Genomic DNA, 26,409 nt, shown 5'->3' with positions numbered 1-26,409 from the left:
AGTGCTAACCACTGTGCCACCCTGCGCCCATATTCTAAAAGACAACTGCAACTTTCATTTTTATATCACATTTAATGTCATCAAACATTCCACTTCACAGATGTATGATGAAGCAAAGTACAAGGGTATGACACTAAGCTACATAAGGAGATGTTAGGATAGATGACCAAAGGCTTGGTCAACAGGGGAAATTTTAAGTCAAGAGGCAGAGAAGTTTCAGGAGGAAACTGTAACGTTTTTGGGATTGGCAGCTGAAGGCAGCACACCAATGCTCATAGTCATAGAGTCATAGGGGGCAATCTTACGTTCTTGTCTCATAGGTCGATGGGCAGGGCGAGTTAGTAAGGCACGAGAAAGGCATAAAATTGGATTTGCGCCCGATTTCTCACCTATCGTGATCATACTGGCACCGGCTATCCAGCAAGATCGGGGGTGAGGTGATCTCAATATTTAAATTCTATTTGAACCTATTCAGGGACCTGTTGTGATGGCCTCACCAGTAGAACCATAGGCCATTAAAGCCTCCCCAGGAAGTCGGAGGCAAAGGGTGTGCCCATTAGGCAGTGCCAACCTGATTCTCTGACAGTGCCAAATTGGCACCCTGGCGACCAGCTGGCCCGTGCAAGTTGGTGGGAGGGGGGTTGATTGGCAGGCACATGCAGTGGAGGGGGGGAGTGATCGGCCACAAAGGCCAGCGATATTCAGGGTGGGGCAGAGGCAGTGACAAATTTCTCTGTTCTGTGCTATTGCACAGAGCAGAAAGATCTGCACATTCGCAACTGCACACTCTGTTGACAGCTTTCGGCTTTCAGGGAGCTTAGGGCCTGCCCCCTCCTGTTGCTGGTGGGAAACAGATTTAGCAAGATTTTTTGCAGAGAGTGCCATATGACTGGACTTGTGGCCTCACTGAAAAAGTGGATCTAAAACTTTCCCATTTTCACGCTTCTTCAGGACTTAGAATTTTTTTGCTAAGATCACCCGCATAGAGTTGTACAATGCAAAAACGGCCCTTTAGCTGATTGACTCTGCACCAACAAGAGCTAACATTAAAATCGCGCTTATCCCAGTTTCCTGCAATTGTCCCATGTCCTTGAATGTTACCCCAAGAGAAAACGCTGGAAAATCTCAGCAGGTCTGGCAGCATCTGTAAGGAGAGAAAAGAGCTGACATTTTGAGTCCAGATGACCCTTTGTCAAAGCTCAACTTTGTTGTCATATATATGGATTTTAGTAAGGCGTTTGATAAGGTCCCCCATGGTCAGCTTATGATGAAAGTAAGGAGATGTGGGATAGAGGGAAAGTTGGCCGATTGGATAGTTAACTGGCTGTCTGATCGAAGACAGAGGGTGGTGGTGGATGGAAAATTTTCGGACTGGAGGCAGGTTGCTAGCAGAGTGCCACAGGGATCAGTGCTTGGTCCTCTGCTCTTTGTGATTTTTATTAATGACTTAGAGGAGGGGGCTGAAGGGTGGATCAGTAAATTTGCTGATGACACCAAGATTGGTGGAGTAGTGAATGAGGTGGAGGGCTGTTGTAGGCTGCAAAGAGACATAGATAGGATGCAAAGCTGGGCTGAAAAATGGCAGATGGAGTTTAACCCTGATAAATGTGAGGTGATTCATTTTGGTAGGACAAATTTAAATGTGGATTACAGGGTCAAAGGTAGGGTTCTGAAGACTGTGGAGGAACAGAGAGATCTTGGGGTCCATATCCACAGATCTCTGAAGGTTGCCACTCAAGTGGATAGAGCTTGAAGAAGGCCTATAGTGTGTTAGCTTTTATTAACAGGGGGTTGGAGTTTAAGAGCCGTGGGGTTATGCTGCAACTGTACGGGACCTTGGTGAGACCACATTTGCAATAATGTGTGCAGTTCTGGTCACCTCACTATAAGAAGGATGTGGAAGCGCTGGAAAGAGTGCAGAGGAGATTTACCAGGATGCTGCCTGGTTTGGAGGGTAGGTCTTATGAGGAAAGGTTGAGGGAGCTAGGGCTGTTCTCTCTGGAACGGAGGAGATTGAGGGGAGACTTAATAGAGGTTTATAAAATGATGAAGGGGATAGATAGAGTGAACGTTCAAAGACTATTTCCTCGGGTGGATGGAGCTATTACAAGGGGGCATAACTATAGGGTTCATGGTGGGAGATATAGGAAGGGTGTCTGAGGTAGGTTCTTTACTCAGAAAGTGGTTGGGGTGTGGAATGGACTGCCTGCAGTGATAGTGGAGTCAGACACTTTAGGAACATTTAAGCGGTTATTGGATAGGCACATGGAGCACACCAGGATGATAGGGAGTGGGATAGCTTGATCTTGGTTTCAGATAAAGCTCGGCACAACATCGTGGGCCGAAGGGCCTGTTCTGTGCTGTACTGTTCTATGTTCTATGTTCTATGGACTCGAAACGTCAGCTCTTTTCTCTCCTTAACAGATGCTGCCAGACCTGCTGAGATTTTCCGGCGTTTTCTCTTTTGGTTTCAGATTCCAGCATCCACAGTAATTTACTTTTATCCTTGAATGTTATGATGTCAAATGCTCAGCCAAATATTTATTAAAGTTTGTAATGTTTCCAGCCTCCACTACCTTCCCAGGCAGTGCATTCCAGATTCCCACCACCCTCTGAGTGAAAAAGCTTTTTTCTCAAATCCCCTCCTGCCCCTTACCTTTGAACTCTGCCCCCTCGTGATTGACCCCTCAACCAAGGGAAACAGCTGTTCCCTACTCACCGTATTCATGTCCCTCATAATCATATACACGTCAACCATGTCCCCCCTCAGCCTTCTCTGCTCTAAAGAAAGCAATCCAATGGCAGATCAATTAAAATCAGGGATGCTGAAGTGGCCAGAATTAGTAGAGTGCAGAGATCACAGACCTTAGTAAGGCTGCAAGGGATCACAGAGACAGGGCGGAGTCAATCTATGGAGCGAGTTGAAAGCAAAGATGAGAAGTATAAGCACTTTTTTCATTGGGAATATTTTCCACTTTACTCACTCGGAGTCTGGGAGTTAGTTGTGAAGGAAAGTTTAAGACTAGAATCTTTCAATAGACTCCATGGTAAATCTCTTTGATATATTTCATTCCTCTTTTCCAGCAACATGACTTTGCATTTGTTTTTTGACAGTCAAGACAGGCAGAACTTGCTTTAAAATCTTTCACTGCCTCAAAATCTCCCCAAGTGCACCACTGCATTGACATGATGTTTTGGTGAATTTATCACTTTTGACTCTGAGATCTCTGTCTTGAAACATTTTTGTCATCTACTAATCCTATACTTCATGTGTTTATATTTACCGATAAATGTGTGACTTTACACTTACACGATGTGCAGCTTCTTTCTGTGTACATGTTCCACCCAGTTTTTAAAATGGCCATGCATGTCCCTTTGGAGCTTGTCTGCATCTTCCACCACCTAGAAGCATAGAATCTCTGCAGTGCAGAAGGAGGCCATTTGGCCCATCGGGTCTGCACAGACTGTCTGACAGAGCATATTACCCAGGTCCTCTCCCCCACCCGTAACCCCACACATTTACCATGGCCAATCCATCCAACCTACACATCTTTTGACTGTGGGGGTAAACCGGAGCACCCAGAGAAAACCCACACAGATGCGGGGGGAAACCTGCAAACCCCATACAGTCACCCAAGGCCGGGATTGAATCCAGGTCCCTAGTGTTGTGAGGCAGCAGTGCTAACCACTGTGCCACCATGCCGCTCATTAACCACTCCCGCTAGTTTGATGTCAATCACAAACCCTGAGATGATGCCATGGACACCTTTCATGAGATCATTTTGATGACACCAAGCCTTACCTGTCTCTGCCTTTTATCGCAGTCCAGTTCCCATTTACACACACCTTAATTCCTGTCATGTGGTGCTCTGCCTATACAGGCTGTTGCCAATACTGTTATGTTCTGTGAGACACCTCATCAAACACTCCATAAATGTCCAAGTAAGTATTGCCACCCCTTTAAATGTCCTTATTTAATTAAATATAAACAAAACAACAAACTTGCTCTGGCACAATTTCGCTTGCAAATCTCGCTAAATATTCGATCAGCTTGTGCTTAATTGATTTTAGAATTTTCCTGGTATCGATGTGAGAATAACTGGTTGATATTTTCCTAACCGCGCAGATTCTTTCTCTCTTACAATGCACCATGGTATGCTTGCACAGATTAGAGGCAGGTAGCTTGAATGCTTGGTGAAGGAAAGTTTATTTATTAGTCACAAGTAGGCTTACATTAACACTGCAGTGAAGTTACTGTGAAAATCCCCTCATCGCTACACTCTGGCACCTGTTCGGGTACACTAAGGGAGAATTTAGCATGGCCAATGCACCTAACCAGCATGTCTTTTGGACTGTGGGAGGAAACCAGAGTACGTGGAGGAAACTAACGCAGACACGGGAAGAACGTGCAGACTCCACACAGACAGTGACCCAAGCCAGGAATCGAACACGGGTCCCTGGCGCTGTGTGGCAGCAGTGCTAACCACTGTGCCACCATGCCACCCTTTAGATTTTACCCACAGGCTCCAGCGAGAATTGAACTTGCGACCCCTAATTTGCAAGATGAGTGCTCTAACCATTGAGCTCTGAAGCCAACTGCTGAGCACATCTACTATCTTACATGGAATTACAGTGAAATAATGGGTGGAACCTTGCCAAAAAGTGGCAGAGTGTCAGGATTTAACTGACTTTCTCACCAAATGTTATGGCAATTTGTCAAAAAAAACAGGTGGGTGTGTTTCACGTCATCATGTTGCAAGGCGGGGCCTAAACAAAGTCCAGCTCCCACTAGGATTCACCCTGGCACTCCTACCTGGCACAGATTGGCACTGCCAGGTTGGCACCTCTATACCCTCAGGGGTATCTACAAGACAGGCTGGGTTAACCTACTCTAAACCTTGCCAATGTGGCGCCACATCAGTATGGTTTGAAATTACGGTGAGGGGGCACTCATGCGGTATGGGGGTCATTAATTGTATTCAAATTAATTTAATTGAATGGAAATCAGGTTCTTGCTCATTATGGTGGTGAACCTGATTAGATCACCAGCGAGCAGCAGCCAAAATGTTGCCAGTGAGATTCCTGATTTCCAGGTTTTGCCAGATCTTGAGCCCCATGACCAATCCTGCCAGGCTCAAGATCTCATCCATTAGCTCAGAAACAATATATTCTGCCCTACCTACTGCCTATACCTATTGTTCTATAGGGTTAGACAGGGTAGATTCAGAAAGAATGTTCCCATGGTGGGGTAGTCCAGAACTAGGGTCATAGTTTGAGGATCAGGGGTAAACCTTTTCGAACTGAGGTGAGGAAAAAATTCTTCACCCGGAGTGTTGTGATTGTGTGGAATTCAATGCCACCAAATGTAGTTGAGGCCAAAACGTTGTCTGAATTCAAGAAGAAATTTGATATGGCTCTTGGGGCTAAAGGGATATGGGATGAAGGGGGGGATCAGGATATTGAATTTGATGATCAGCCATGGTCATAATGAATGACAGAACAGGCTTGAAGGGCCGGCGTGGGGGGGGGTTGGTGGGGGGGGCAGGACAGGTTGGTGATCTGGACACCTAGAAACTTGAAGCTTTTAACGAGTTCAGTCCTTCCCGATGGTTATAAACTATTATGACCTATTATGCATATTTTATGACCCATTTTTCTGTCATTTGATCATCATTTTAGCAAACTAAATGTCCGGCTTGTTCCTTGCGTTGTGCATGCTTTGGTGAGGATGCAAGCTGGATGTTCCGAGAGTGCCATCCTTCACTGTTAAATGTTATGGATAATGCAGAGGTGCGATTGGTGGGACCTTCTACACTGGGAATATCCTCATCTTTCACAATAATTTCTGTTGATCTCTACTCCGGGTGACTTGTAAACAATGACTAAGATGTTAAAGCAGCACCAAAACAGGCTATTGTCTTCTTAAAATGCAATATTGAGATGCAAGCGGGCTAATTCTTGTTTGCAGTAAACTCTTTCTCAAAAGTGCTGAGTGCCACCAATGCTAGTACTGACAGCATACTGCTGATGCTGCTCCTTGGCAAGGTGCCTGCTTACAAAGCAAAGCAGAATTCATTAATGACTTCCTTGATGAGAGCAAAAAAAAACTTCACACAAAAGGTCTCAGTGAGTTTGAGGTAAATGCACTGCCGTTGATATCAATGGGTTCTGCTGATTCTCCTCATACCTATTTGATCCTTCTAAGACGTTGTTCCTCCAACAGGATAAGACTTGAGGATGCACCCACACTACTCTGTGGATTGAAAGAATTGCAATGTTCCTCTCCCCAATTGTTGGTGCTGGACCTTTCCTGATTACACTGCTTCTACATGACCTTTGGTGTAGGTATCATTAATGCCACGTGCTTTGCAAGGCTGACGTGGACATATATGTACATATATCATGAGGTAGCTGTTAATGGGAAGCTTCACTTACTTGCTTTAAGCCAGTTCCTCCTAATAGTAGTTTTCCAGTAAAAAAAACATTGGGCGGGATTTTCCGCATGGCATGTTTTGCGGTGGCGCAGACAGCCTGCCATTGGTCGGTGGTGGAATCTTCTCAATGGATTTTCCCATTGTTCACACCCTCTGCCGCTGGGGTACCCGCAGTGGGTGGGGAGGGGGTGTCATCCAGAGAACTTGCCATTGGGAACACCCAAAATATCCGGCCCATTGTGACTGCTTCTTAGTGCTGACAAGGAAAATAACTTTACTGAGTGCTGTAGCTCAGTTGATAGCACTGCCGTTGTTGGGCTCAATTATTGAATGGTTCAGTGTCTGATTGTGTGTGTGGTTGACTGTTCTCTGTGTTTTGTGCTGTTAGTCAAGCCTATGGGTGTGGCTACAGGGAAACAGAAACTGGATGCAAGCTGGTGCTTCAGGCTGCAGACATTTTAAGAATTTTCTTTTGTAATAAAGTTTTATTCACGCATAGAATCTGCTGCGTGACCTCCCTGCACATCTCTGAGGCAGAAAACACAGGATTCACCTATGAATCACAAAGTTCTGGGTTCAAGACCCACTCCAGGGCTTGAGCACAAAGATCAAGCCTGACAGTCTAGTGCAAAATGGAGGGAGGAGCATTGCACTGTCAGAAATGCTGGCGGCGATCTTAACAGAACAATGCTAAGTGCCGAACGAGCGTGAAAACTGGAGAGAATCGCGCCGTTATTTTGGACAAGTTAAAAATCGAATCTTGCCTCACTCTGTGAAAAAAATTGTGCAAGATCTATTTCCCACCAACTGGGGGAAGGGGGCTGGGCCTAAGCTCACCGAAAGCTGGCAGCTTGCAGTAAAGGGCATAATTGCACATGCTCAGTGTGTCAGGCTGGCAGTGCCAGGTTGCCTGGTGGGCAGTGTCGGGGTACCAGGCTGGCAGTGCCAGGCTGGCACTCTCCAATGGGCACTACATCCCCCCTACCCCCGAACTCGCCAAGAGCCTCATAGGCCTCTGGTCCCACTGGCGAGACCGACACTGCAAGCCCCCATTGATGGTGATCCTCACCAGTGAGGACCTTCACGAGCGAAGTCGCAGAGGCAAGTGAGCCTGGACGATTCTATCCAAGGTTTGCTCACAATATTTAAATTTTATTTAAAATAGAATTTAAATATTGATATCAGCCTCGCATCCTATTCGGGCGTGAAGCTGATCTCGCCGGATATCCAGTGCCAGTAGGATCGCGAGAGGTGAGAAATCTGGCGCAAACCAAAATTCCTGATGATCTTACCGGCTCGCCCCTCCCATCAGCGGGTGGGGTGAGGTGGTAAGATTACCCCTGCTATCTTTCAGATGAGATGTTAAACTAAAGCCCCATCTGCCTTTTCGGTTGGATCTAAAAAGATCCCTTGCCACTACTTAAAAGAAGAGCAGGGGATCTTTCTCAGTGATCCAAGGACCTGGCTTGAAAGCACATGTGACATGGCATTTAGTATCTTCACATACCCGTGCCTACACTAAAAACATTCAATTACATTAATCAGCCACCATGCACCCATCAATAAATCCGTCTGAATCTTTGACCAACTCCCACTTGATAATGCTGCCTGTGAATGGCAATTTATGTGAACAGAAATCTAACTGGAAGGAAAACACTCTCGCCAAGACTGACTTATTAGATTTCGGTTATATTAGCAGCAATTTCAAGTTCAAAAGATGCATTTTCTGGTGAAGAAAGATTATTGGCAAGGGCCCAGGGGAAGCAGTTCAAATAAAATAACTTTCTTCCTCTATTCTGACCGTTACAATGCGAGGCAAAGCTATTAGCGCAGCTCTGAAATCAAAGACATTTACTCAGGCACTTCAGCAGATCCTGCCACTGACAAAAAACATATCCCACCGCAAGTTTCAGCAAAAACAAAATTCCTCAGTTTCACTTTGTGATCAGCGATTAGATATCAGAATTTGTACTTCATGTTGGTTTTATATGCAACTAACTCAGAACAGTCACAGTAAGTGTGCACATTTCATCTAATGCAACTGTCCTCGACAAGATAATCAGTTACTTGACAAAACGGCATTTTAACTTTGCACTTGCAGCATTTCTTTTCCTCCAATTCTAGGAGATTTTTTGTAGCTGGAAAAGCTTGATCTTTGAGGAACGTCAATGGCTCATGCAACCGACAAGAACGGCACTACTTTAAAGGGCGGCATGGACAAGTTGGGCCGAAGGGCCTGTTTCCATGCGGTAAACCTCTATGACTTTATGACTCTATGACCTAAGAATCAGAAAGCCATGCGATTCTGGTATATTTAAAATGCAAAACCCTGCATTGTTTGTTTGAACATGAAATTGCTTCAAATAAATATTCTGTTCTATTGCATTTTTCAAGACATTTAAACCGACAGATTGCTGTCGATTTTCTGGTCAGCACAGCTTGTGGGCGTTACAAGCAACTTGAAGTGCCCTTTCGCAAGCCTCATTTTATGAATGATAATGAGATGGATATTGACAAAGGCACAATTTCCAGATTTCTCTCAGGGAATTGGAAGTTTGAAGAGCAGATTATCACCCATTTGGATTCGAAAATAGGGGCAACGTTCTGAGCTTTGAGGGCGACCATCTATATTCTTTACCTGGAACATTTATGTAAATGGAACTTTTACTTTAGGCGTATGAAAGAGCTGAATTATTCAGTGTTTCTTTTATTGGCAGTTTTTTTTTACCCAGCACTAAATCAACTATCCTTTTTTCCAAACCAGCCCCCCAAAAATCTTGGAATTAAAAGGGTCAATTCCATCAGTCCAATTAATAAATGTTGATGATAATGTGTAATGTTCATCAAGGCTCTTAAATGTTAATTGGATGGTAAATCTTGTGCCGTCTATTCATGGTAATTGGGTGTTATGTGGTCTTACTTTGGGCCAGTGCACATTTGGGTTGGTCCCTAGGCAGGAGTAAATGAGATGGATGTCGGTCGGAGCTTCTTGGGATGTAATGACCCTCTGCCCTCCTGTGCCAGGTCCGAGTTAAAGTTAATTTATTAGTCGCAAGTCAGGCTTTCATTAACACTGCAATGAAGTTACTGTGACATTTCCCGAGTCGCCACAGTCCGGCGCCTGTTTGGGTCAATGCACCTAACCAGCACATCTTTTAGAATGTGTGAGGAAACCGGAGCACCCGGAGAAATCCCACGCAGACACGGGGAGAATGTGCAAACTCTACACAGACAGTGACCCAAGCCAGGTCCCTGGCGCTGTGAAGCAGCAGAGCTAACCACTGTGCCACCGTGCTGCCCCGCATGTTCTTGCGGTGATGTTCTTGTGACTGCTAGTGTCACCTGCAGTGGCACAGTGGCGGCATGGTGGCACAGTGGTAGCACTGCTGCCTCACAGCACCAGGGACCCTGGTTCGATTCCCGGCTTGGGTCACTGTCAGTGCAGAGTCTGCAGATTCTCCCCACGTCTCTGTGAGTTTCCTCCGGGTGCTCTGGTTTCCTCCCACAGTCCGAAAGACGTGCTGGTTAGGTGCATTGGCCATGCTAATTCTCCCTCCGTGTACCCGAACAGGCACTGGAGTGTGGCGATTGGGGATTTTCACAGTAACTTCATTGCAGTATTAATGTAAGCCTACTTGTGACACTAATAAATAAACTTTAAAAAAAACAGTGGCTATCCATTCATGCCATGCACTTTCTATCAAATCTTTTGTAACTTGTGGGGAAGGGTGCAAGAGGCATTAGACCTGGAATCATCTTGCTCAAAGTCCCAGTGCCAAGAGAAGGAAATATGCTAATCCGCTGGCCAGCAGGCCTCTGTTGCTTCACTACTACATCATCTGTTCCTTCTTAATCTCTCCTTATATAATTTAGTTATAAATCAGCCGAAGTGAATGAGACAGATCATGGTCTGACGGGTAGGAATTTGTTTTTGCTGGTCCGCAGCAGCTCCAACAACACTCAAGAAGCTTGACACCATCCAGGACAAAGTTTGATTGGCACCACATCTACAAACATCCACCACTGACGCTCAGTAGCAGCAGTGTGTACTATCTACAAGATGCACTGCAGTAATTCACCAAAGATCCTTAAACAGCACCTTCCAAACCCACAACCACTTCCATCTAGAAGGACAAGGGCAGCAGATAAATGGGAACACCAGCACCTGCAAGTTCCCCTCCAAGCCACTCACCATCCTGACTTGGGAATATATCGCTGTTCCTTCGCAGTCGCTGGGTCAAAATCCTGGAATTTCCTCCTTCACAGCATTGTGGGTCAACCCAAAGTGCGTGGACTGCAGCGATTCAAGAAGGCAGCTCACCACCACCTTCTCATGGGCAACGAGGGATGGGCAATAAATGCTGGCCAGCCAGCGACGCCCATGTCACACGAATGAATTTTTAAAAATGCGCAGAGGTTGTTTCAAGGTTATGTGCTGGAATGTGAACAAGTGAGCAAGTGAGTAAGAGTAATCACAATGATAGCAAGCTCTCAATCGCAGTCCAAAACTGGGCTTACCGGTTGTAGCATTATTCAAGATATCTCAATGTGTAAGCAAGTACAAAACTTACTGTTCATTATTCCCAATAATTTCATAGATCATAGAAACCTTACAGTACAGAAAGAGGCCATTCGGCCCATCGAGTCTGCACCGACCACAATCCCACCCAGGCCCTACCCCCATATCCCTACATATTTTACCCACTAATCCCTCTAATCTACACATCCCAGGACACTAAGGGCAATTTTAGCATGGCCAATCAACCTAACCCGCACATCTTTGGACTGTGGGAGAAAACCGGAGCACCCGGAGGAAACCCACGCAGACACGAGGAGAATGTGCAAACTCCACACAGACAGTGACCCAAGCCGGGAATCGAACCTAGGTCCCTGGAGCTGTGAAGCAGCAGTGCTAACCACTGTGCTACCGTGCCGCCCTTTAGTGGTGTTTTTAGTGCAATTTAGTGCAATTTAGTGGTGGGATCAGCGTGTGCTCCCAATATCCCATGGCACAATTGGCACAAGGATCTATCCGTTCAGTTTTGAAAATGCGACTTTTCAACTGTTAATTGATTGTAAATGTTGTATTTTGAAATGAGACGGAGCGAGCTACGTAAACATGCAAGGCCACCTTTAAAGTGAAGGTGAAAAGAGAAACAACCTTTAGAGACCCATTGAATCTATCACTGGCCTGAATTTTGCAGATGGCGGGGTCTCGCTTCCAAACATCTGGAGTGTCGACAGGGAACACATCCCCACCAACTCCTAATGTCCCGCAGCCATATCATGCTTGACTGAGTGTTGAGTGGCTGCATGAGGAACTTGAACCCCCATGAGGGAGACCCAACTTAGAGAGCTGATGGCCAATCTTATTGGCTGACAGCTCTGCAGTCCCTATGGCAACAAGAACTGCAGAACACTGAAGAGGAATTGTGGCAAGATGCCTGAGACTAAATCCTGGCACCAGTGGCCCAGGTAAGTGTTTGAATTTTTTGAGAAAGTGACAAAGATGATTGATGAGGGCAGCGTGGTGGATATTGTCTGCATGTACTTCAGCAAAGCCTTTGACAAGATCCATCATGGGAGTCTGATACAGAAGGTGAAGTCACGTAGAATCCACAGTGAACTGGTAGGATGAATACAGAACTGGCTTGGTCAGAGACAACTGAGAGTAGCTGTGGAAGGGCATTTTTCTGACTGAAGTTCTATGACCAGTGGTGTTCCTCAGGGATCAGTGCTGGGACTGCCGTTGTTTTAAATATATATAGATGATTTGGAGGAGGATGTAGGTGGTCTGATTAGCAAGTTTGCAGACGACACAAAGATTAGGGGAATTTCAATTCACATGGCCCTGGCCACCTGCAAGAAACTGGAGGCTGACTGGAAAATCCCCATCATGCCTCTTTGGCCGCAAGTACCTCTTAAATAGCTGGGAGCCAACGCTGCCACTCCCCATCCTGCCTCTGTACAAATAGCCTTAAAAAAGGGGAACCAACACTTCAGCTGATGGGGCTATTTGTCGCTCCCATTTGCGAACTGATTCCACCATTGAAAATCTGGGGTCAAAACCATTATTCACAGGTACAGAATATATATCAAAGCTGGCCTCTAAATGTACTTGGTAGCAGCACTGATCTGACTTTGTTTGTTAAAGCACTTTCCACGCGTTCTGCAACAGTGTTGAATGAGAAGTCATTGGTGAGCAAAATAAACTAAGATGCTTCCAACTAGTCATAGACATAGAATCCTACAGTGTAGAAAGAGGCCATTCAGCCCATCGAGTCTGCACCAACCACAATCCCACCCAGGCTTTATCCCCATATTCCTACATATGTACCTACTAATCCCTCTAACCTATGCATCCCGGGACATTAAGGGGCAATTTAGAATGGCCAATCAACCTAACCCGCACATCTTTGGACTGTGGGAGGAAACCGGAGCACCCGGATGAAACCCACGCAGACACAGGGAGAATGTGCAAACTCCACACAGACAGTGACCCGAGCGGGGTTGGAACCCAGGTCCCTGGAGCTGTGAAGCAGCAGTGCTAACCACTGTGCTACCGTGCCGCCTAAACAATGCAAACACACTGTTGCTGGAATTTCACCGGCACGCCCGCTCCGGAATCAGGGTGCGCGAGGCTTGAGAACTGCATTCTCCATTGACCTCGGGCAGGATCTTACGCGCCTCGGGCGAGCGAGGTGTTAAAATTCTGGCATGTAAACCAAGTCATATACTAATTTGTTATCAATTGATTCATCTCTGATGAGCACTTCTCCGACCCTCCATCCTCCTTAAATCAACTGAACCATTAAAGCTTTGTGAATTGCTCTTGCCCTTGTTCTAGAGAGGAGACCACCCAAAATCAGCACTTAGAGCATAGAACATAGAGCAGTACAGCACAGGAGCAGGTCCTTGGGGCGGCACGGTAGCACAGTGGTTTGCACTGCTGCCTCACGGCGCCAGGGAGTCGGGTTCGATTCCCGGCTTGGGTCACTGTCTGTGTTGGGTTTGCACGTTCTCCCCGTGTCTGCGTGGGTTTCCTTCCCAGCGCTGATGCCTGCGGAACACCACTGGTCACAGATTTTCAGTCAGGAAAAATGCCCTTCCACTGCTACTCTCTGTCTTTTATGACCAACGTAAGAGTTTTAACAACACCAGGTTAAAGTCCAGCAGGTTTATTTGGTAGCAAATACCATTAGCTTACGGAGCTCTGCTCCTTCGTCAGATGGAGTGGAAATGTGCTCTCAAACAGGGCACAGAGACACAAAAATCATTTATGACCAACCCAGTTCTGTATTCATCCTACCAGCTCACTGTGGATTCCATGTGACTTCACTGTCTGTACAGACTCCCATGAGGGATCTTGTCAAAGGCTTTGCTGAAGTACATGCAGACAATATCCACCACACTATCCTCATCAATCATCTTTGTCACTTCCTCAAAAAATTCCTTTCCTGGGTGCTCCGATTTCCTCCCACAGTCTGAAAGCCGTGCTGGTTAGGTGCATAGACCCGAATAGGCGCTGGACTGTGGCGACTAGGGGAATTTCACAGTAACTTCACTGCAGTGTTAATGTACGCCTTACTTGTGACTAAAAAATAAACTTTAATCTTTTCAGCTCACGATGTTGTGCCGAACAAGACACCAAATTAAACTAATCCCTTCTGCCTGCCCTTGGTCCATATCCCTCTATTCCTTGCATAGTCATGTGCTTATCTAAAAGCTCCTTATATGCCCTTATCGTACATGCCTCCATCACCACCCCTGTCAGCGCGTTCCAGACACCTACCACTCTCTGTGTAAAAACTTGCCCCTCACATCTCCTTTGAACTTTTCCCCTCTCACCTTAAGTGGATGCCCCCTAGTATTAGACATTTCAATTCTGGGAAAAAGATTCTGACTGTCAACACTATCTATGCCTCTCATAATTTTATAGACTTCTATCAGTTCTCCCCTCGGCCTCTGCCACTCCAGAGAAATCAACCCGAGTTTCTCCAGCCTCTCCCTATAGGTCATACCCTCTAACCCAGCATCCTGGTAAACCTCCTCTGCACCCTCTCCAATTTATGGCAATATACAGAATGTCCTTCTGCAATAATAGTAGGTATGCAGACAGCACTTATGCAGAATGGTTGGTAACTTCAAAGGAAATGAGTCAGATTCATGAAAACCTCACAGCAGGTTGCCATTTTATATATCTATGCAATAAAGGAAGTCTAGAGACATCATTGATTTTCAGTGATACGGGGTCACGAAGACAATTCTTCTGCTGATAAACATTTTCTTCACTTTTTATCCAGAGGTGATTTAGAATAAAAAAGATTTATGCAGAAGACGGCTAGTATATAGAATTTTCTGCCGCCAAGCTCTATTAATTCTTGATGTGGAGATGCCGGCGTTGGACTGGGGTGGGCACAGTAAGAAGTCTCACAACACCAGGTTAAAGTCCAACAGGTTTATTTGGCATCACGAGCTTTCGGAGCGCTGCTCCTTCATCAGGTGAGTGACGTATGTTCACAAACATGGCATAAATAGACAAAGACACAATTACAAGATAATTAGAGATTGGAATGTGAAGAATGGTTGGAATGTGAGTTTTTTCAGGTAATCAAGTCTTTACACGTAGAACAGTGTGCGTGGAGAGAGGGATAATCGCAGGTTAAAGAGCTGTGAATTGTCTAAGGCCAGGACAGTCGGTAGGATTTTGCAAACCCAGGCAGTATGGAGGGGGTTACAAATAGTATACTCAAGTAGTGTACTCCATCCACTCACCTGATGAAGGAGCAGCGCTCCAAAAGCTTGTGATGCCAAATAAACCTGTTGGACTTTAACCTGGTGCTGTGAGACTTCTTACTATTAATTTTTGTCGGGGAGAATTAGCTATTTGTTTGAGACAGAGAAATGTTAAAGGGTTTGGGAAGGGAGCAGGTCAGAATTAGACTAGGTCACAGAGCAAGAGGACATTGCTTCACCTATTTCTCATACACAGAAGGAGACCAGAAAGCACCAACTTCATGAGACTGACTCCAGGGACTCAAGACCACTTGAAATATGGCCAACTCCAAATTCAGTTGGCTTCTCAAATCAGATGCTAGCAAGCAAAGAAAGACAAGTGTTGCACAGTGCCTTTCACAAACTCAGAATGTTCTGAACCCCTTTACTCCCAATGTCGTACTTTTGAATTACGGCTGCTGTTGTACAATAGGAAACGTGGCAACAAATGTGTGCACAGCAAGCTCCCATAAACAGCAAGGTGATCATCTCTTTTTGTTGTGGTTGTTTTAAGGAAAATTATTAGCAAGGACACCACAGAGAACATCCCTGCTCTTCTTCAAGACCCACAGGAGTTTTTTAAAATCCATATGAGAGTAGATATATTGGGGTAAATTTTCCAGTCCTTCCTGCTGCCAGAATTGTTGGGGGCGGGACAGATAATTTGACCGACCATTGCAACATCCGTTGACCTCCATGAATTTCCACTCTCGGGGTGGGCAGGACTGGAACATCCCACCTACTGTCTTATCCAAAGGATGTCACCGCCACAATACTCCCTTCGTATGGCAATTGAAGTGTCATCTTGAGATTTCGTGCCCTGGCCTGGGATTCAATCCCACCACTTTCTGACGCAGAAGTAGAAGTGCACCTGCTGAACCACAGCTGACAGCATACAATTCACCAGCAATTCTATCCTCCCCATCCCTAAGTTTGTTTATTAGTGTCACAAGCAGGCTTACATTAACACAGCAATGAAGTTACTGTGAAAATCCCCCAGTCGCCACACTCCAGCGCCTGTTCGAGTACACTGAGGGAGAATTTAGCATGGCCAATGCACCTAACCAGCACGACTTTCGGACTGTGGGAGGAAACCGGATGACCCGGAGGACATTAATGGGAAGAACATGCAAACTCCACACAGACAGTAACCCAAGCATGGGAACTGAACCCGGGTCCCTGGCGCCGTGAGGCAGCAGTGCTAACCAGCGTGCCACCCTATCTCTCTCTTTCACTATTGCTGTGTAATCGCAATGTTCTGTCTTCCATCGTGGTGCTGATATCCTAAACGTGGCTCAAATGCAGAATCTTACCAATTCTTTAATTTATACTTCATACTGTGCAAAGGATGAAATGAATTGCAGCATTCTGTGTCGTTCAGTTCATACAAAATTCTTAAATCCTGGCGAGAAATTAGATATTGGTTTTACACGGACCACTTTTTAACTGTAGCCTTAAATTCCAAATAATTTGAGCTGCTTCAGGTGTTTTCAAGAGAACATCTTGGTCGATCAGAAACAGCAACACAATTCAAATGCCAAAGAACCTGCTTCTTAATTTTATCCTGTGATTTGTGTGTGAAGCTGCTGAGAGCAAGTGTTGCCAGTCACCAGCTGTCAACCAGGATGTCTGGTGGATGCACCCTCCGCAACTGAATATTTTATAATGTGGTTAGTTGCATTCTTTGGGTTTCACATCTTTGATGTGTCCATGTGTCCGTATCTTTGCCAATCTGTTTGATGGCTGGGTCACTTTCCACTCGCAGGTATGATGCTCAACTGCATGAAGAATTTGAAACACTCCGAATTGAATAATAAAAAAAGTCTTGAAATTGTTGCTAATAAGATTGTAAGAAGTAGGAGCAGGAGTAGGCCATTCGGCCCATCGATCTGCCACCGTCATTCAATAAGGTCATGGCTGATTTGGTTGTGGCCTTAACTCCACTCTTCTGTGGGCCCCAGTAACCATTATTCCCTCAAAGGTCAAGGAGCGAATTTTCCCCTTCCATCCACCATGGGAATCAGAGCAGGCGATGGCGTAGTGGTTTTATCGCCGGGTTATTAATCCAGAAACCCAGTTAATGTTCTGGGGACCCGGGTTCGAATCCCATCACGACAGCTGGTGGAATGTGAATCCAATAAAAAATATCTGGAATTAAGGATCTACTGATGACCATGAAACCATTGTCAATTTTCGGAAAAACCCATCTGGTTCACTAAAGCCCTTTGGAGAAAGAAATTTGCCGTCCTTATCTGGTCGGGCCGACATGTGACTCCAGCGACACAGCAATGTGGTTGACTCGCAACGAGAGATGGGCAATAATTGCTGGCCAGCCAGCGACGCCCATACCCCATGAATGAATTAAAAAAATGGCGAGGGGCAGTCCATGGAAAGGTCTGTTGACCTCGAGTGGGATTTTCCTGTTTCGGGGTAAATGGTGCTGGAAAAACCCGCCCCAAAAATCTAATAAATGTTCATTTGACAATTTTAAAAATCTCTAATTAACAATTTGCTACATGCAAGCGTGAGACCCAACAGCTTAAATTGATTCCTTTCTGGACCAAGGAGAGATCTATGGCCTTGTATAAACAAATTTCAAATCATTTAAATGCACGGTATCTGAAAGGGGAGGGAGAGGGAGTGAGATGGAGAGGTTTCAGGAGGGCATTCAAGAGATTGGTGTTAATTGTGATCCATTGCATTCTGCAGTAAGTTTCATGTGCAATTGATAAGCAAATTTGGCAAGCTCATAATCATCTGGCAAGCTCATAAACATCGTCTGTCATATGAGGAGAGACTAAGTCAGTTACGATTATATTCACCGGAATTTAGAAGTGTGAGGGGGAATCTCATAGAAACTTATAAAATTCTAACAGGGTTAAACAGGGTAAATTCAAAAACAATAGGCCCAATTTTACCATCGCATTGCGCCCATTTTCGGGCGTGAAAACTTGGCAAAGTCGGATGAGTGGCGAGTAGCGCAATCCGCGTCCGCCTCCACGCTGGTTCCCCCTTTACCTAGGCTCAAAAATGGCCGCGATTGGGACTGTGCCAGAAATGGGCGGGACGTTTGCATGCATTTAAATTGACTTAATGGGCTGCACGCTCAACTTTACCAGCACTTCCCCCTTTAACACCGCGTTCGCCCATCCAGAATCGGCGCAAAACAGACATGCTCCACAAAAGTCTGATTCGGGAGTTCCAGTTAGTGAGGACATAGGTGCCTAGCGTCCAACAACTCTCTGCTTGAGATTGGTTGGAGGTGGGGATGGTTCGCTGCCACTCTGCTTGAGAGCAGTGGGGTTGGGTGGGGGGGTGGGAAGTGGGGGTCCGCTGCCACTCTGCCTGAGATCAGCGGAGGGGGGAAGGGGGGGTCCGCTGCCACTCTGCCTGTGATCAGTGGGGGGGAAGGGGGTTCCACTGCCACTCTGCCTGAGATCAGTGGGGGGGAAGGCGGGTCCACTGCCACTCTGCCTGAGATCAGCGGAGGGGGGAAGGGGGGGTCCGCTGCCACTCTGCCTGTGATCAGTGGGGGGGAAGGGGGTTCCACTGCCACTCTGCCTGAGATCAGTGGGGGGGAAGGCGGGTCCACTGCCACTCTGCCTGAGATCAGTGGGGGGAAGTGGGGGAGGGGCCCACAATCAGACAATCAGTCTGGGTGGTTGGCGGGGTGAGGGGGGGGTGAGGGGGGGGTGAGAGGATAAAGGGGTCAGTAATGTTGGGGGGGGTGGGTCAATGTCTGTGGGGGCCAGAGGAGGGCATTATCCAGCCCAGGAACGGTGTGGCAGGGGAGCCGCATTCTATATATTTTTTTCTGCGCCTGCGCAGTTGGAGCTGCAGGGTTTGGGGCACGTTAGGCCCTGCCCACAGGCTTGTGTAGCACGATTCGGAATCGCTGATATTCTTGCAGGCATGGAGGCGCCTGAGAACGGGAATATAAGTCGGATCTGAAACACTCCCAGTTTCAAGTCTGCCCAATGTTCCCAATGGTGGGGGAGTCCAGAACTAGGGGTCATAGTTTGAGGATAAGGGATAAATCTTTTAGAACTGAGGTGAGGAGAAATTTCTTCACCCAGACGGTGATGAATGTGTAGAATTTGGTGTCACATTCGACACAGCATCGTGGGCAAAGGGCTTGTTCCTGTGCTGTACTGTTCTATGTTCTATCATTCTGCCTTGAAGTACTCCCTTCCACTGACCCTACTTTTATCTTTCTGAGACATTGAAAAGGATGGACCTTTTTATGTGCAATCAAGGTCACCAACCATCTCATTTTTTTTTACGAGATTGTGCTGCATTTGAAGTCATTGTCCTGTGACCTTGGTCGAATGCTGCTGGGATTTTTCAATATAATCATTGGAAATCTCTGGCTTGGTCTGGTACTGGGACTCTCCGGTGCTGCTGTAGAGAATGGAGTTTTCGCTGAATACTAAATACTCCTTTCTCGCTGGCAACAAGGACAGGAATGGGCGAGGTCAGAGAATCCTGCCCTATAAGTCTTGCGCAGTACCTACTCTCACAGTCCTGGTACCACATCACCCCGCTGCCCCCCACCCCGCCTAGTTCTCACAGCTCTGGCGGAACCCACTCTCATGGACCCCCCATGGAGAGAGTCCCAATCTCTGAGATTTGCCCACCCTAGAGAATGTGCTGAAATCATCCAGGAACGCAATGGCTCCCAGGAGCCCCTCACCCCAACGATTTTATCATCAATTTAATTCAGGAGATATCCCATTAATAACTTTTTAATTGATTCTTTCCCACCCCGTATAGAATTACTGCGGGCTTTATTTTATCATTGATGGCACAGCAGCAGGTGGTTGCGCAATGTATTTTCCAATATATTAATATTGAACGGTTAGTTATATCATTTAAATAGAAAATTTACTAAAAGCATATTCAAATGACAAATGTAAAAGTATGTCAAATTAAAAAGTATCTTCCAGTATTAGAGATGTCAGGTTTTATTATTTGAGGAAACATGTTTAATACGTGTGTTGTTGTATACCCGAACCTGTGTTTTCTTTTTACATTATTATCTTTCCTCGAGTACAAAAACTGATTCGGCATCTGAATTTTGACCTGTGTTTATTCTGTGCAGCAGATTGTATCTCTTCAATTGAAATCAATCAACTCTTTCCTTCCAGGGAGCTTTCAAATAAGATACAAACTGGACGGTGATAAAGATCCTGTTTGCCTGAGCGTTGATACCAGAAACTGGGCAGACGGCCAGCTTCACAGTGTCAAGATCGATCGAGAAGGGAAGGACATCTACATTCAGGTAATGTGCAGCATTAACTTGTGCACTTTTTAAAGAGAGTATTTGGCTCCATAGACAGCGGTAATATTGTGGTCATGTACATAATTTGAATGTTGTTTGTGAGCTATGCAAACTCCAGATCCTTAGTGTTTGGCTACATGGTAATCTTGAGTAAGCTTGGGTTGTTGCGTTCAAAGTAATTGTATGCATAGAATTTGTGCTTTGGGATGCAGTGAGGTTATGAAGGCATCATATAATTTACGGGTGGCATGATGGCACAGTGTTTAGCACTGCTGCCTCACAACGCCAGGGACCTGAGCTCGATTCCTGGCTTGGGTCATTGTCTGTGCAGAGTTTGCACATTCTCCCCATATCTGTCTGGGTTTCCTCCGGATGCTCTGGTTTCCTCCCACCATCTGAAAGATGTGCTGGTTGGGTGCATTGGCCATGCACATTCTCCACTTTGATTTGGGGCGGCACAGTGGTTAGCACTGCTGCCTCACAGCGCCAGGTTTGATTCCCAGCTTGGGTCACTCTGTGTGTGGAGTTTGCACTTTCTCCCCATGTCTGCGTGGGTATCCTCCGGGTGCTCCGGTTTCCTCCCACAAAATGAAAAACGTGCCGGTTAGCTGCATTGACCCGAACAGGCGCCGGAGTGCGGCGACTAGGGGAATTTCACAGTAACTTCATTGCAGTGTTAATGTAAGCCTTCCATGTGATTAAGAAATAAATTTTAACTTTATAAATGCAAGTCATTCTATTTCCTTTCTTCCTTCTTTATGGCAGTGTGGTTACCAAGAGCTCTAGCTTTTGTGACCAGAACTTCAAAAATAGTATTAACCAGTTCCCGCTAATCCAAATTGTTGGGAAATTGTTCCAGTAATGATTGAAACTGCAGGAAGGCTTCAAGTTTACCTCTTTGTACCCAAACATTCAATCTCACAGCCTTTGTGCTTTCAGCAACAACCGAGATTGGCTCAGTGAGATATTTATCATTCTGACGGCTGCCTTTCGCTGCTTGCACCCTGCAGCCATGCCACAGAACTTTAGAAAAAGAGGACAAAAGCAGGCTTCACTGAAGGCTCAGAGGGAAAAGCTACATTCTCTGAACAACAGGCAAAAAAAAGACACAGTGTGAGTGCTGTGGAGGCTGTTCTTCATCTGTCAATAAGTATCCATTGTATGGGGAATTAGATAAGTTCAAGGTTTCTGACATTCATTGCAAGCGTGCAGAAAACTTTGTAGTTTTGTAGTAACTGCATAGAGAATTATTGGAGACAAATGATCCAGTGTGGGGTGGGGGAGAGGGGGAGATTGGGGGTGCGGAGGGGTTGGGGGGGGGGGCGGTGGGGGATAAAAGTTTGAGCAGCTCCAGTGTTCATTTTACACAGTGCCGGTTGAGAGATGCCATTGCTGACCTGATTTCTAAGGAGCCCCGGAGTCAGGAAGTCACTTGGCTAAACAACGGCATGGAACTCATTGGGGGGAAGGGATGCTTAATAATTCATCAAGTCGTGGCCTTGCCTTGGCTCTCGTAAAATACAAAGCCTAATTGTTCCATTTTCTGGAGTCAGTTAATTAATGGTGTAGACAGGATCTAATTGGATATTGCTCGTACAGCACAGAGACTAGTGTAAATTATTAAAGGCAGGATACTGTCCAGTAGGTGCTATGATTCATTTTAATTGGGACCTTCAATTTCAGTTACAATGAATAAAAGCATTACTTACTAGGGTTTAGAAGTCGGATTATCAAACTGGAGACTCCATTCTCTAGTTATCTATCAGCGCATTGATATGGCCATCAGATTTCTGTGCATTTGTCTGAATATTACTATTTTTTTCCATATATGTCAGCGGACTAACTTGGGTAGCTGAAAACCCACAAGGTATACCCACAGGGGAAGCGATGGCTTAGTGGTATTATTGCTAGACTATTAATCCAGAAACTCAGCTAATGTCTTGGGACCAGCGCTCAAATCTCGCCATGGTGGAATTTGAATTCAATTTTTAAAAAACGTGGATTTAAGAATCTACTGAAAGCCATTGCCAATTGTCGGAAAAACCCATCTAGTTCACGAATGTTGTTTAGGAAAAGAAATCTGCCATCCATACCTGGTCTAGCCAACATATAACTCCACAGCCACAGCAGTTTAAAGTTTATTTATTAGTGTCACAAGCAGGCTTACATTAACACCGCAATGAAGTTCCAGTGAAAATCCCCCAGCCACCACATTCTGGTGCCTGTTCGGGTACATCCAGGGAGAAATTAGCAAGGCTAAGGCACCTAAGTAGCATATCTTTTGGACTGTGGGAGGAAACCAAAGCACCCGGAGGAAACCCATGCAGACACAGGGAGAACGTGCAGACTCTGCACATACAGTGACCCAAGCCGGCAGTCGAACCCAGGTCCCTGGTGCTGTGAGGCAGCTGTGCTAACCACTGTGCTGCTCTTGACAATGTGGTTGATTCTCAACTGCCCTTGGGCAACTAGGGATGGGCAAGAAATGCTGGCCAGCCAATGCCCATGTCCCACAAATGAATTTTTAAAAAATGGAATTACTCCATAATTGGAGGATGTCCCTTCAGCTGCCTGGGGTCCAAGCTCTGGAATTCCCTCCCTAAACCTCTCCACCTCACTCACCCTTCTTCCTCCTGTAAGATACTGTGGTTCCAAACTTTGTAATTTTTGAGACACACCCTCATAGCAAAGGGAAACCGAAAGGGGAAACCGAGAAAAGGAACTGACTCTCCCAGTTTCTAAAGAAATGAAAACTGAAACTGAGATTGCAAACCAAAACTTATGGTGAGACTGAAACTTGTTAAAACCGTAGACAGGGTACACAGATCCATCAGACCTCAGATGCTAATCCCTGTGGGGATGTATATACAGGACTGTGCAGAGGGACCTGGGGGTCCTTGTGCACGAATCGCAAAGACTCAGTCTGCAGGTGCAGCAGGTGATCAAGAAGGCGAATGGAATGTTGGCCTTTATCGCGAGGGGGATAGAATATAAAAGCAGGGAGGTCTTGCTGCAACTGTACAAGGCACTGGTGAGGCCGCAACTGGAGTACTGTGTGCAGTTTTGGTCCCCTTATTTGCGAAAGGATATATTGGCCTTGGAGGGAGTGCAGAGAAGGTTCACCAGGTTGATACCGGAGATGAGGGGTGTAGCTTATGAGGAGAGATTAAACAGATTGGGTCTGTACTCGTTGGAGTTTAGAAGGATGAGGGGTGATCTTATAGAGACATATAGGATAATGAAGAGGCTGGATAGGGTAGAGGTGGAGAGATTCTTTCCACTTAGAAGGGAAACCAGAACTAGAGGGCACAGCCTCAAAATAAGGGGGGGCCGGTTCAGAACAGAGTTGAGGGGGAACTTCTTCTCTCAGAGGGTAGTGAATCTCTGGAATTCTCTGCCCATTGAAGTGGTGGAGACTTCCTCGTTGAATATGTTTAAATTACGGGTAGATAGTTTTCTGATCGATAAGGGAATTAGGGGATATGGGGAGCAGGCGGGTAAGTGGAACTGATTCGCTTCAGATCAGCCATGATCTTGTTGAATGGCGGGGCAGGCTCGAAGGGCCAGATGGCCTACTCCTGCTCCTATTTCTTATGTTCTTATGTTCTTAAAGAAGACAGAGGCTAGATCCAAAAGCTTAGGATAGGCGAATAAACAGTTTCTGCAACTGTTTCTCTTACTTGAATATAACTTGGATCTACACCATCCAGTTCACCACTAGCAAAGTTCTGGAGGTTCTGGAGATGTGTACCTTTTTTATTGATGATTGCACCGCTGGAACACAGGTAGGTTGTACGCTGCTGTCGGCTAGGAATCCGGCTAAATCTGGGAGGAAGAGGAACTGAAATTCTTTGAGAGGATAACAGAGTTTTGAAAGACTTTGTGACTGAAATTGATTACATGGGCAGCACGGTGGCACTGTTGCCTCACAGGGACCTGGTTTCAATTCCAGCCTCAGGTCACTCTCTGTGTGGAGTTTACATATTCTCCCCATGTCTGCCTGGGTTTCCTCCGGGTGCTTTGGTTTCCTCCCACAGTCTAAAGACGTGCAGGTTAGATGAATTGGCCATGGTAAATTGCCCCTTGCGGGGGGCGGGGGGGGGGGGGGGGGGGGGGAGGGGTACATGCATGTGATTAGGTGCAGGAGTGAGCCTGGATAAGATACTCTATCAGAGAGTCGGTGCAGACTTGATTGGGCAAATGGCCTCCTTCTGCACTGCAGGGATTCTATGATATACTGAATGAACAGCGGGGCCAATTCGCAAGATCTCCTTTAGTTGTATCTGCTGCTGAATGTGGAATTTATAATTAATAACCGATGGCAATTTCACTGTAAATTTTTATTTAACTTATGTTGATTCTTGGTTTTAGAAGGTAGTTGGTTACCCAAAATAATATTGAGTGTTTGCTTTGTTTGCATTCTTTCCTTTTAAACCGTGAAATCTCATGGGATCAATCTTTCAGTAAATAGGTGGGAGTTTTCATATTTTTTCCCCAAAGCATTACTGGTCTTGACTGAGATCATAACAATGCTTCTTAAAGTTGCGGATTGGTTTAGCTCTGTTGGCTGGGCGGCTGGTTAGTGACGCCAACAGCGCAGGTTCAATTCCCATACCAGCTGAGGTTATTCACGAAGACCCTACTGTTGTGGAAAATTCACCACTTCGGAGTCAGACTTGGAGGTTCAACAAAACAGTTTTATTCGGACAAAGCTTTGGGAGAAGCACTGGTACTCTGCAGTACTAGCAGCTACCTTCTCAACTACACAAAGGTAGTTGAGCATCTTTTATACTTTTTAGATAATAGACAGTACGGACATTAGCCGTTAGCACATCGTTGCAAGTTGAGTCGACAGGTACGGACATTGACAGTTAACACATCATTGTACATAGAGTGGATACATTTATGCAGTTATGTCCTCTATCAATGACTGCTTTCGATATATACATTTATGTATTTATGTCCCCATCAGTGGCTGATCTTGTTATCAAACTCATTGTTCTGGGTCTGCTCTTATCTCAAGTCTTAAGGTGCCTCAAGGTCTGACCAGTTTCCTGCAGCAATTTAGACACTACAGGTTTTAACTCTTTGTGTAACTGTCTGTACCCAAAGTCAGTGCCTCTTAATGTCCCTTCCCAGAGTCCATTTTGTGTGCCAAGTAACCATTTTGTGTCCATCACTTTGATTTCACCATAACACCACCTTCTCTAACCTGTGGTGATCCTCAGGTTAAATCACCACCAGTCACTGCCTATAGTCATCTGGGACGATGGCAACTTTGCACCTTTACTTCTTAAGGTCTATTATCTCTTTGACCAAGCTTTTGATCATCCAACCAAATATCTCCTAATGGGACTCAGTGTCAAATGTTGCATTTTAACCCTCCTCTGAACTTCCTGCCTGGGGACATTTTAGGACATTGTACTTTATAAATACAAGTTATTGTTGTATAGAAACAAAAATAATATGTGGGGGAACGTTAGCTCAGCTTTCCCTTTGAATAGCTGTACGTTCCTGGAAGTGCCTCAATATTTACAAGTGGTCTTCGACCCAGAGACATTTATAAGCCATTGACTTCAGCTGATGAGGTTGAATGGTTGACTGAAAAAGCCTGAGAACCTTGAGATACAAGAAGGTAATGATACTTATTTGAGAGGTTGAACAGCCAAGATTTTCATTCAGGAGTACTTTGAAGGTATCCACGGCTCCACGGGTTTAGGAGGAAACGGGCGAGGGAGGGTAGGTTTAAAGGGGGAAAAAAATTTTTTATTTTTTTTTCAACTTTTAAATCTTAGTTCTTTCCCTGTGGAATCTGAGGAAAAGGGGCATTATGAATGTGAAGCCAAGTTTGCTGTTCTCAGTGCCGGATGTGGGAGGTCGTGGAGTCTCCTAACCTCCCAGAAGTGCATATCTGCGCTG

General features: G+C 45.7%; 1 protein-coding gene across 1 annotated transcript in view; it reads left to right on the top strand.

The window, feature by feature from the left end:
* The window catches only part of LOC144504124 (contactin-associated protein-like 5), a 664,070-nt gene that overhangs the window by 488,668 nt on the left and 148,993 nt on the right, over window positions 1-26,409 (top strand). The window contains exon 20 of the mRNA XM_078229300.1: window positions 20,357-20,490. Coding sequence (XP_078085426.1) covers window positions 20,357-20,490 — 134 coding nt within the window. The remainder of the gene's footprint in view (window positions 1-20,356; window positions 20,491-26,409) is intronic.

Source organism: Mustelus asterias, chromosome 14 (genome assembly GCF_964213995.1).
Source record: "Mustelus asterias chromosome 14, sMusAst1.hap1.1, whole genome shotgun sequence".
Classification (NCBI taxonomy): Eukaryota; Metazoa; Chordata; class Chondrichthyes; order Carcharhiniformes; family Triakidae; genus Mustelus; species Mustelus asterias.
The sequence above is the reverse complement of the archived record's forward strand: the minus strand, read 5'-3'. Positions and strand labels throughout refer to the sequence as shown.